This window comes from Carcharhinus amblyrhynchos, chromosome 3 (genome assembly GCF_965287045.1).
Source record: "Carcharhinus amblyrhynchos chromosome 3, sCarAmb.v2.hapA, whole genome shotgun sequence".
NCBI classification, from domain to species: Eukaryota; Metazoa; Chordata; class Chondrichthyes; order Carcharhiniformes; family Carcharhinidae; genus Carcharhinus; species Carcharhinus amblyrhynchos.
The window spans coordinates 3,441,371-3,453,934 of record NC_137326.1 but is presented as its reverse complement, the minus strand read 5'-3'; the positions used below and the strand labels follow the sequence as shown (position 1 = coordinate 3,453,934).

At 42.8% G+C, this 12,564-nt stretch overlaps 1 protein-coding gene across 1 annotated transcript in view; it reads left to right on the top strand.

The window, feature by feature from the left end:
• LOC145363106 (host cell factor 1-like) overlaps positions 1-12,564 on the top strand; it is a 106,648-nt gene that overhangs the window by 40,551 nt on the left and 53,533 nt on the right. The window contains exons 12-14 of the mRNA XM_080218633.1: positions 3,912-4,013; positions 5,336-5,555; positions 11,660-11,796. Coding sequence (XP_080074759.1) covers positions 3,912-4,013; positions 5,336-5,555; positions 11,660-11,796 — 459 coding nt within the window. The remainder of the gene's footprint in view (positions 1-3,911; positions 4,014-5,335; positions 5,556-11,659; positions 11,797-12,564) is intronic.

The window sequence follows — 12,564 nt, the reverse complement described above, 5'->3', positions numbered from 1 at the left end:
ATGAAGTTATTCACTTTGGTAGAAAAAAACAAACAAGGAGTATTTCTTAAATGGTGTGAGATTGAGAAATATTGATGTCCAAAGGGCCCTATTCATAAGTCACTGAAAGATGACATGCAGGTGCAGAACGCAATTAGAAAGACAAATTGTACGTTGGCCTTTATTGCAAGAAGATTTGAGTATAGGATGAAAGATGTTTTCTTGCAAGTGCATAGAGTCATGCTGAGGCCACACCTGGAGAGTTGTGTACAGTTTTGTTCTCCTTACCCAAGGGCAGATATCACAATCATACAGTGCAGAAGGGGCCCTTCAGCCCACGGTCTGCACCAGCAAGTGAGAACCACCTAACCTACCTACCTAATCCCATTTACAAGCATTTGGCCCGTAGCCTTGAATGTTATGATGTGTCAAGTGCTCATCCAGGTACTTTTTTAAAGGATGCGAGGCAACCTGCCTCTACTACCCTCCCAGGCAGCACATTCCAGACCATCACCACCCTTGTGGTAAAAAGGTTTTTCCTCATCCCTCACCTTGAACTTGTCCTCTCGTGACTAGCCCATAAACTAAGGGGAGCAGTTGCTTCCTATCCATCCTGTCCGTGCCTCTCATAGTCCTGTCCAACTCGATCAGGTCGCCCCTCTCAATCTTCTCTGCTCCAAGCAAAGCAATCGAAGTCCATCCAACCTCTTTAACTTAAATGTTCCATCCCAAGCAACATCCTGGTTAATCTCCTTGCACCCCCTCCAATCTAATCACACCCTTCCTCTAATGTGGTGACCAGAATTGCACGCTGTACTCCAGCTGCAGCCTCACCAAAGTTCTATACAACTCCCTGCTTGATTGATAAAAGCAAGTGTCCCATATGACCTTATCAGCATTCCATTAACGTGCCCTTCTGCCTTCAGGATCTATGGACAAACATGCCAGGGCCCTTTTGTTCCAGAGAACTTCCAAGTGTCATGCCATTCAACAAAAACTTCCTTGTCAAATTACTCCTTCCAAAGTATATCACCTCACTTTTCAGGGTTAAATCCCTTCTTCTTCCCCCCCCCCACCTAGTCATGTATAATGTGGTTTATATAAATGATAACTAATAGGGGACCTGGCACTGATCCCCCTGTAAACTATTGGACACTGTATTGATCCAGATCTTCAGAGTATCCTATGTGCAGTCATCCCACATGTTCCCTGCGTTGGAATCTCTACTGCCTCCCAAAGATACACAAGGCCAACACATGCTGTTGCCCTGTCGTATCAGGCAGTGAGACCCTGTGTGACAACTCTCTGGCTACGTCAAAAACATCCTGAAACCCATCGTACACGGAACCCCCAGCTTCTATCATGACGCTACAGACTTCTTACAGAAACTCAGCAGCCATGGACCAGTTGAACAGGAACACTCGTTGTCACAATGGACGTCTTGGCACTCTACACCAGCACCCCCCATGAAATAGAGAGAGAAGCCAAGTTAATGTTACAAGTCTGTATGACTCTTCAGAGCTTTGAAGAAGTCAACACATTTGAAATATTAACTTTGTTTCTCTCTCCGCAGATGTTGCCAGACCTGCTGAGTTTTCCAGCATCTTCTATTTTTGTTCCATTCAAGACTGAGATGAAAAATAATTTCTTCACTCAGGATGATAAATCTTTGGAATTCTCTGTGCCAGTCACTGAGTGTGTTCAGGCGTTTGACAAGGTGCCTCACGGCAGGCTGGTGCAAAAGATTAAATCCCACGGGATCAGGGATGAACTGGCTAGGCGGATGAGAACTGGCTTGGCCATAGAAGACAGTGTGTCATGGTGGGAAGGTGTTTTTCTGAATGGAGGTCTATGACTAGTGATGTTCTGCGGGGATCAGTGCTAAGACCTCTGTGTTTGTAATATGTATATATAAATGACTTGGAAGAAAACATGGCTGGTCTGATTAGCAAGTTTGGGGATAAGATTGCTGGATAGTGATGATAGGCTGGAAAATTGGGCAGGTGGAATTTAATCCAGACAAATGCGAGATGATGCATTTTGATAGATCCAACTGAGGTGGGAGCTATAAAATAAATGGCTGAACCATCAGGAGCATAGACACAGAGATATAGGAGTACAGGTCCATGGATTCGTAAAAGTGGCAGCACAGGTGGAAAAGGTGGTGAAGAAAGCATATGGCATGCTTGCCTTCATCAGATGGGGCATCGAGTATAAAAGTTGGCAAATTATGTTGGTTAGGCCACATTTGGAATACTGTGTCCAATTCTGGTCACCACACTACCAGAAGAGTGTAGAGGCTTTGGAGAGAGTACAGAAAAGATTTACCAGGATGTTGCTTGTTTTGGAGGGTATTAGCTCTGAGGAGAGATTGAATAAACTGGGATTGTTCTCCCTGGAGAGATGGAGGCTGAGGGGCGATCTGATAATTTTATAAACTGAGGGGCATAGAAAGGGTGAACAGATGGAAGCTTTTTGCCATGGCAAAAGTGACAATTACAAGGGGGAATAGGTTCAGTGGAGATGTGCAGAGAAAGTTTTTTTTGAGTTGTAGGGACCCTGAATGCACTGCGAAGTGAGGTAGTTGAGGCAGACGCTTTAGTGACATTTAAGGCATATCTGGATAGACACATGAACAGGCGGGGAATAGAGGGATGCAGGTCAAATAGGACAACATGATTGGTGCAGGCTGTGCCGTAGTGTTCTTTGTTCAAACTAGTGATTGCATCAAACTATCTGTTACTCATTTTTGTGCTGCTCTGATGTATCCTTATTGTAAGCTTCCTTTGATATTGGAGCAGCAATGCCAATTCTGGAAGGTTCAACTCTCATTCTGCACCAGTTATCACACCTCATGTGGGACATCAAGTTGTGTATTACGGTTACACATGTAGATAGCACACTGATTCTCTGAACTGCATTTAGCTATACTACAACAGCTGCGGGTGAGGAGCAGAGAAAACTGAAGGGGAGCGAATAATTGGAGACAGTTTTGATGGGCGAAATAAAGAACTTGTTTTTCAACACGTCAAAAAAATTTGTAGAAACATGATTGATCTGAATGATGTTTAATTTTATTTGTGTTTCTCCATGAGAGAGAAACATTCACTTTTCATGTCAAGATCCTTTCTGTCCTTTAAAAGTAAAACCAGTTCAAAAACCTGTACAATATCAAGCAATGTTGAAGTTTAATCTTTCGTTGCTCCCCCTGCTCGAAGTGATAAACTGTGTGAAACTGAACAATGACCCAGGAAGGGCCCTGATTTTTGACGCCCAGATTCAACTGAGTTAACTGGCCTCTGTCAAGGAGGTGGTAGAGGTTCTAATGTTGTCAGCAGGGTTCTAATTTCTAATCACTGTCCAGTCATTCATGCTAGATAATGCAGGAAGCAGAATGGAGTTGGCTTAGCTGTTATCTCCTCCTACCATAAGTTAGTGCCCACAGGGCTGTTCTATCATGGCCAATGCATGAACTGATGCCAGTGCATGAACTGATGTCAATCAGGTGCTGGTACCTATGGCAGTTTAATCCAACAGAAATTTCTGCTTCCAAGGGAAATTGTGGTGGGAGTGGGCAGGAAAATTAGTGTGCAAGAAACACCTCATTCTTTGACCTGGTAGTATGGTACGTGTGATTATTACCTGCACCTCAATAGCCCTTCAAATTAAGTTGCTGCTTTTATCCTCAGAAATGTTTGGCATTTGGATAATAGCCAAGAGATTTCACCAAGACAACTTTACTTTTAATTTCTTTGTGGCTTATCGATGGGAGGGCGGGGTAAGCTAGTAGTTTGCTTTGGTAACTATGAAAGAAAGTGACAGAAGAATGAAAAGCCTTGATGATCAGCTTTGGTGTTTGTGTTGTCATTTTAGTGTGTAATAATTTTCCGTGTATTTTGCCTTTGTTGCAATTTCCATTTCTCTCGTCCTAGATTTCTAACCTGGGAAAAGTGTTAACCCTGCAGGCTAAACCCGGGCAACAGGCCACTATCTCAGGCCCAGGCTCCACTGGGCCACTTACACAGATTTTCCAGGTTGGTAAATTACCCTGCATTATATGAGTGGTTTGTTTTGCGGGTTAATATTGAGCTTTTTTTAATGAATTAACTGGAAAAGTCTGCAATTATTGATGGAAAAGCTCTGAACGACAGGTCTGGTGCACGAGCTGGTCTTTTTCTCACCAACAATGCAATGAAGGTGCACAAAAACATCTGGATTTGTGTATCCCTTGAGAAATGATTTAATTCATACCAACCCATATCTCTGATGTCTGAGCAGCTGTTCTGTCCAATATATTGTGCTTTTCCCATTAGCTTAGATACCTTGGGAGCCACGTGTTCTCATACTCTACCCACCTTCCCCATTTCTCCCCATTGAGATTTACACACATTAATGGAACAGTTGGGCGTGAAGGTGGCAAATTGTCATTGTGTCAACCAGCCTTATTCCGCACTCATGAGGGAGCTCCGATTCTGTTCATTTCAGAAAGAAACTTAACTTAATTCCAAGAGATTTAATTCCAGTTACAAACAGTATAAGTTTGGTTTACATTTTATTTCCTTGCCCAAAAAATTCTTAGGGTATTAAGGGGGGAAAAAAGAAAATATCAGTGCCCATTTTAGTTTCGGTGCGTTACTCCCAGCATCTGAGATTGGGAAGTGCGCAGCCTTGGTCTACAGCTGAGAAACACTAGAGCTCAGTCCACACCGCAGCACGACGATTTACTTATCCCCCTCGTGTTTTCATTTCAAACTTTTTCCCTGCCCCAAAGTTAACATCCTTTTTAGCTTTTGGAACAAAAAGAGTGACTGACACAGTGCTGGGCCCTCAGTTTCTACTGATTACATAGTTCAAATTGTTAGAGCTAGTGTGGAAACCTCTGGCATATGATGTGTTGTTTTCCCTTCCCCTGCAGCAGTGCTAATACTGAACAATTTCAGCATTGAAAACTGCATCTCCTTTGAACTCTTGGGTTGCTTATTGTAAATGGAGCAATCCCAGCCTCAAATATTCTGTCATTGACCTATTCGGATATTTTTAAATTATGCATCAGGTGTAAAATGTGTGCAAAGAATAAATAATTCCCAAATTCTTTGTTTAAATGTGTGTGTTGCAAACATTTGAAATTAAAATTAGATGATGTTTTGGCAAACTGCAAAACAAATATGGTTTTATTATTACTACTGTTTTTGCAACTCAGCTTTATGTTGGTCATTTTATTTTTAAAAATGCATCTTTTGCACGCTGTCAAGCTTTCACGAGCGGTTTGTTTGTCCAGACTACAACTTATTTTGAACTGTTGGATTCATTCTCCTATAGTAGAACTGACAGCTTTTTATTATTTTGAACATGTTAGACCAAAGGTCAGCTGCCTCCAGGAGCTACCATTTTGAAGCTCGTTACTTCAGCAGACGGGAAGCCTGCCACCATCATCACCACCTCCCAGGCCGGGAATGTGGGCCTTAAGCAGACATTCGTCAGCCTTGGCAATGTGTCACCTGCCTCTTCAAAACCAGCAACCACCATCCTCAAAACAATCCCTATGTCTGCACTTATTTCGCAGCCAGGAACTACAGGTACCGTCCAGAGAAATGATCTCTATGAATATAGATAAGCACGAGATGGTGCAAATTGATAGGAGGATAAAGGAGGCTACTTATTTTTTGAAAAGTAAGTGTCTGACGTGAGGTACAGAAGCAAAGTGGTCTAGGGATACAGATTCACAAATCATTATAGAATCATAGAAGTTTATAGCATGGAAAATGGAAGTAGGCACTTCGACTCAACTTGTCCATGCCACCTTTTTCTTTTAAACCCACTAAGCTAGTCCCGCATTTGGTCCATATCCCCCCAATACCCATCTTACACGTATAACTGTCTCAGTACTTGTTAAAAGAGAAAATTGTACCCGACTCTACTACCTCTGGCAGTTCGGTCCAGACACTCGCCACCCACTGTGAAAGTATTGCCTTTCTGGACACTTTTGTATCTCTCCCCTCCTCACCTTAAACCTCCTAATTTTAGACTCCCCAACCTTTGGAAAAGATATTAACTATCTAGCTGACCTATGCTCTATTAAAGAAAGCAATGCAGGTTATCAAGGCCATAGAAATGCACCAAAGCACAGGGTTTGTTTCTAGAGAGATAGAACTGAAAAGCAATGAATGTATGTTAAACATGTGTACAGCCTTCGTTAGGCAACATTCAAAGTGCTCTAAGTTAGTTGTGGTTTCCAAATCATGAAAATAATTTGCAGGTACCAGTACTGAGAGGGTTTAGCTATCAGGAAAGACTGAACAGGTTGGGGATCTCAAGAAAAGAACAGTCTGAGAGGTGACTCACAGTGGCCTTTAAAACAATAGGCAATCAAAACAAGGGATGTAAATACGAAAGCAAAATTACTGATGCTGGAAATCTGAAGTAACAGTGTGAGAAAATGCAGCAGGTTTGGCAGCACCTGTGGAGAGTGAAACAGTTAACATTTCCAGTTCAATATGTTGTCTTTGAAACTGAAGACAGGTAGAAGTGAGATGGGCTTCATGCTGTTTAAAAAGTTGGGTATGGTCAGATAGAGAAAAGGGAAGAGTGGGGATAAGTTGGGGGGCAGATTATATAAGAGATATCATAGAACAAAAAGGGAGGACTAATTGTTGTAGTTAAAAAAAAAAGTATGGGTTCAGAATTAGAAGATTATGCAGCAGAATAAAAGACAGCTCTGAAAAAAGCAAAAGCATGAAAATAAGATGCAGACATATGGTTGGCAAAAATTGCAAAACAAAGGACAGAGTTTATAGTCTGAATTTGTTGAATTCAGTGTTCGCCCAGTAGACTGTAAAGTGACCAATCAGAAGATGAGGTGCTGTTCCTCCAGTTTGCATTGGGTTTTGCTGGAACGTTGCATGCAGGCTGAGGGCAGAAATGTAAGCATGAGAGCAAAAGGGCAACAGGTGGCACAGTGGTTAGCAATGCTGCCTCACAGCGCCAGGGACCTGGGTTCAATTCCCACCTTGGGCCACCATCTGTGCGGACTCTGCATATTCTCCCCAGGTCTGTGTGGATTTCCTCCAGGTGCTTCAGTTTCCTCTCACAGTCTGAAAGACATACTGGTTAGATGCATTGACCATGCTACATTCTCCCTCAGTGTACCCAAACAGGCACCGGAGTGTGGCGACTAGGGGATTTTCACAGTAACATAATTGCAGTGTTATCGTAAGCCTACTTGTGACTCTAATAAATAAACTTAACTTTTTAAAAAAAAGTGCTGAATGAAAATGACAAGCAATCAGAAGGTCAAGGTCGTACTTGTAGACTTAGATGTTTCACAATCCCCTCTGTATTTAGTCTTCCCTGTGAGCCGTGACCACACTATACCAATTTGAAAAAAGTATAAATAAATCACTTTTTCCCCTGAAAGGAATTTTTGGGGCCTTGGTCAGTGAGGAGTCAGGAGGTAAGCCAGGTGTTATCTTTTGTATTGTATTGGGGATGATAAAGTGGATTGGGTGTTGTGGAGAGAACTGTTGCTTTGGAATGAAAGCAGGAAATGCCAGAAAGATTCAGCAGGTCTGTCAGTATTTGTGAAGAGAGCTAAAGTTTTGAGTTTATATGACTTCTTAGAGCTGCACACTCCTTTGGAATGCTGGCAAGGAATGGGAGGATGTGATTCATGGTACATCACATTGGAGTTGGCAGAAATGTTAGCCTTGCTTTAAATGTGGGGGGCTGGTGAGGTGGAAAGTGAGGATAAGGGGAACCCTATTAAGTTCTAGTAGTGAGAGCAAGGGTTGAGGACTGAAGTGTGGGAGATGAGTTGGACACTGTTGTGGGTCTTGTCAACCACAATGGGGGAAATCCTTGTTTGAGCATCAAAGGAAGACATGTTGGAAGCGTCATTGCAGAAGATAGCATCATCAGAACAAATACGAGAAGAAAATGGAATGGAGTCCTTCTGGGAAACAAAGTGTGAGGAAGTATAGTCGAGGTAACTGAGAACATCAGTGGGTGTGTAGTAAATATTAGTAGACAGTCTATCCCCAAAAATGGAGGTGGAGAAATCAAGAAAGAGAAGGGAAGTGTTAGAGATGGGCCATATGAGGATGAGAGAAGGGTGGAAGCTTGGATCATAAATGTGAGTGGAGAGAGGTTAAACACAGGTTAAAGAGATATATATTGTCTCCAGACATGACAGTTAGTGAGACTTTGCAAGCCCAGGCAAGTCATGGGGGTTACAGATAGTGTGACATGAACCCAAGATCCCTGTTGAGGCTGATCTTGTGTACGGAACTTGGCTATCAGTCTCTGCTTAGTGATTCTGCATTGTCTTATGTCATGAAGGCTGCTTTGGAGAATGCTGACCCGAAGATCAGAGGCTGAATGCCTGTGACTGCTGAAGTGTTCCCCAACAGGAAGAGAACACTCCTGCCTGGTGATTTTTGAGTGGTGTTCGTTCATTTGTTGTAGCATCTGCATGGTCTCCCCAATGTACCATGCCTCGGGACATCCTTTCTTGCAGCATAAGGCAGCAGTGTTAACCACCGTGCCATCCCTTAGTAGCAAGAACATCCTTCCTCTGATAAGGGCACCAAAATGACGCACAATACAGCAGTGTGTGACCTCACCAACACCCTATACAACTGCAGCAAAACGTCCCTGTTTCTATACTCTATCGTCTCACTATTAAGACCAACGTATCATTTGCCTTCTTCATCGCTTGCTGTACCTGCGAGCTTACTTTCAGCAGCTGATGCACAAGGGCACCAAGGTCTCACCTGAGTATCCAGCTGTCTCAATTTACACCCATGCAAGTAATCTGTCTTCCTATTTTTGGCTACCAAAGTGGATAACTTCACATTTGTCCATGTTATACAGAATCTACCATGCATATGTCCACACACTCAACTTATCCAAATCATGCTGAAGCATTTCTACATCCTCCTCATAGCTCACCCTCCCACCCAACTGTATATCATAATACATTTAGTTCCCGTGTCCAAATCATTAATATGTAATGTGAACAGTTGGGGTCCCAGCACAGATAGTGCCCGAGGTGTAAAGCAGTCTTGATTTGATTATTGTTTTCGAGGACTAGAGGACCCACCATTTGAGGCTGTTTCCCAGGGAAATTGTTAATGTTGTTAATGTTTCCGCTTAAAAGCTTATTTATTAATTACTTACAAATAAGGCTTACATTAACACTGCAAAGAAGTTACTATGAAATTCCCCTAGTCACCACAGCCCGACACCTGGTCAGGTCAATGTACCAAACCAGCATGTATTTCAGAATTTGGGAGGAAACTGGAGCATCTGGAGGAAACTCATGCAGACACGGGGCGAACGTGCAAACTCCACACAGACAGTGACCCAAGTCAGGAATAGTCCTATTCTGGTTCAATCTACCAAAATGCATCACCTCGCATTATTCTAAACTAAACTGCACCTGCCATTTATCAACCCACTGGCCCAATTGATCAAGATGCCATTGTTCACTATGTCACCAATCCTGGCGTCATCTGCAAACTTACTAACCATGCCCCCTAAATTCTCATCCAAATCATTAATGTAAATGACAAATAACAGCGGACCCAATACCTATCTCTGAGGCACACAGTTGGTCACAGGCCTCCAGTTTGAAAAACAACCCTCTATCATCAAGCCAATTTTGTATTCATTTGGCTACCTCACCCTGGATCCCGTGAGATTTAATCTTATGCAACAACTACCTGAAGGTTAGAGGATGGCAAACTATGCACCTTTATTTACAAAGGGCTGCAGGGAAAAGCCTGGGAATTACAGGCCTATGAGGCTCACATTAACCCTAAGGGGCGGCACGATCGCACAGTAATTTGCACAGCTGCCTCACAGTGCTTGCCATTGGCCCTAAGGGGCAGCACGGGGAGGCAGCAGTGCTAACCACTGTGCTACCGTGCTGCCCCTTAGGGCCAATGGCAAGCACTGTGAGGCAGCTGTGCAAATTACTGTGCGATCGTGCCGCCCCTTAGGGTTAATGTGAGCCTCATAGGCCTGTAATTCCCAGGCTTTTCCCTGCAGCCCTTTGTAAATAAAGGTGCATAGTTTGCCATCCTCTAACCTTCAGGTAGTTGTTGCATAAGATTAAATCTCACGGGATCCAGGGTAAGGTAGCCAAATGAATACAAAATTGGCTTGATGATAGAGGGTTGTTTTTCAAACTGGAGGCCTGTGACCAACTGTGTGCCTCAGAGATAGGTATTGGGTCCGCTGTTATTTGTCATTTACATTAATGATTTGGATGAGAATTTAGGGGGCATGGTTAGTAAGTTTGCAGATGACGCCAGGATTGGTGACATAGTGAACAATGGCATCTTGATCAATTGGGCCAGTGGGTTGATAAATGGCAGGTGCAGTTTAGTTTAGAATAATGCGAGGTGATGCATTTTGGTAGATTGAACCAGAATAGGACTTTTTCAGTTAATAGTAGGGTATTGGTTTATAGAACAAAGAGATCTAGGGGTACATGTTCATAGCTCCTTGAAAGTGGAGACACAGGTAGACAGTGGTGAAAAGGGCATTCAGCATGCTTGGTTTAATTGGTCAGAACATTTAATACAGGAGTTGGGACGTCTTGCTGAAGTGTACAGGACATTGATATAGCCATACTTGGAATACTGTGTACAGTTCTGGTCACCCTATTATAGAAAGGATATTATTAAACTGGAAAGAGTGCAGAAAAGATTTACTAGGATGCTACCAGGGCTTGATGGTTTTGAGTTATAAGGAAAGGCTGGATAGACTGGGACTTTTTTCTCTGGAGCGTGGGAGGCTGAGGGGTGCTCTTGTAGAAGTCGATAAAGTAACAAGGGGCAAAAATCAGCTAGACAGTCAATATTTTTTCCCCAAAGATAGGGGAGTCTAAAACTAGAGGTCATAGGTTTAAGGGGAGAGGTACCAAAAGATCCAGAAGGGCACTTTTTTCACAGTGGGTGGTGAGTGTCTGGAACAAGCTGCTAGAAGTGGTAGTAGAGGCGGGTACAATTTTGTCTTTTGAAAAGCATTACATGATAAGATGGCTGTCAAGGGATATGGGCCAAATGCAGGCATTGGGTCCAGCTTAGTCACTTCTAAAAGAAAAGGGGATGGCATGGGCAAGTTGGGCTGAAGGGCCTGTTTCCATGCTGTAAACAATGACTCTAGGTGTTCAGATATTTATTCCTCAAGCAATATCACCAAAACAAATTATCTTGGCATTTACCACTTTGGGTTTTGTGGGGTTTTGCTGTGTGCAAATTGGCTGCTATATTCCTTACACTGCAACAAATGACTATATTCAAAGCAATTCATTGGGGGCATCCTGAGGTTGTGCAAGGTGCTATAGAAATCATAGAATTCTACAGTGCAGAAGCAGACCATTCGGCCCATTGAGTCTGCACCGATCACAATCCCACCCAGACCTTATCCCCATAACCCATGCATTTATCCTAACTAGTCCTCTGACACTAAGGGGCAATTTAGCATGGCCAATTCACCTAACCCACACATCTTTGGAGTGTGAGAGGAAACTGGAGCACTCAGAGGAAACCCGTGCAGACAGTGGGAGGAATGCAGTCTATGCTTGATCTACCAGTTGATCTAAAGAAATCTAATAATGTAGTAAAATGGGATGATTGACTCGAATTTTACATTGCTTTCTTTGTTGTTATTTCAGGTGTCACAGGAAGTCCTGGTATGAAATCTCCAATTACCATCATCACCACAAAAGTAATGACGTCAGGAACTGGAACACCAACAAAATTCATCACTGCTGTGCCCAAATTGCAAACAGGACAACAGGGACTCACCCAGGTTCGTACAGGATGCGGACTATTGAATCTTTTTTGTTTTTCTTTTAAACTTCCTTCTGTTCCATTCCCCTTAAAAGGTAACAATCACAAGTAAATTGTTGGGTCAGGAACTTTTAAATATGCTGTGTACAATACTTTTTTTTGTCAAGAAACCCAATTATCATAAAATCATTACAGTGCAGAAGGAGACCATTTGGCCCATCAAATTTATGCCAACTCTCTGAAAGAGCATCTTACCAGGCCCATGACCCCGCTCTGTCTATAACCTCATGCATTTACCATGGCTAATCCATCTAATCTACACACCTTTGGACACCTAAGGGGCAATTTAGCATGGCCAATTCACCTAACCTGCTGTATTGTAGAAAGAAGGGGAATATTCTAATTACTGAGAATTTGAGAGAATAGAAGGAAACTTGTTGGGGGAGAGAAGCAAAGTGCTGAGCACTGGGAAATGCTACACTGTTGGGCAGTGGCGATGTTGGTAAGAGATAAATGGGTTGGAAAGTTTCATCAATCTTTTAAGTATGAAGTGTTTAAGTATCCGTCATCCAGAAGGTTAGGAGTTTTCTGGTATTGTTGGTCCCATGACTGTTGATGTGCATTCTTCTTTTTACAAGTCCAACAGAGACCATACAACGGGAAGGAAAACATCTTACTTTCCTCCCTCAGATAGATATTACCTCTGGCTGACATCAAGGGACCTGCTCCAATCCAAAACTGCTAACATTTGCTGGCAAATAGGATTAAGAGTCAGAAAGAGCTTCAT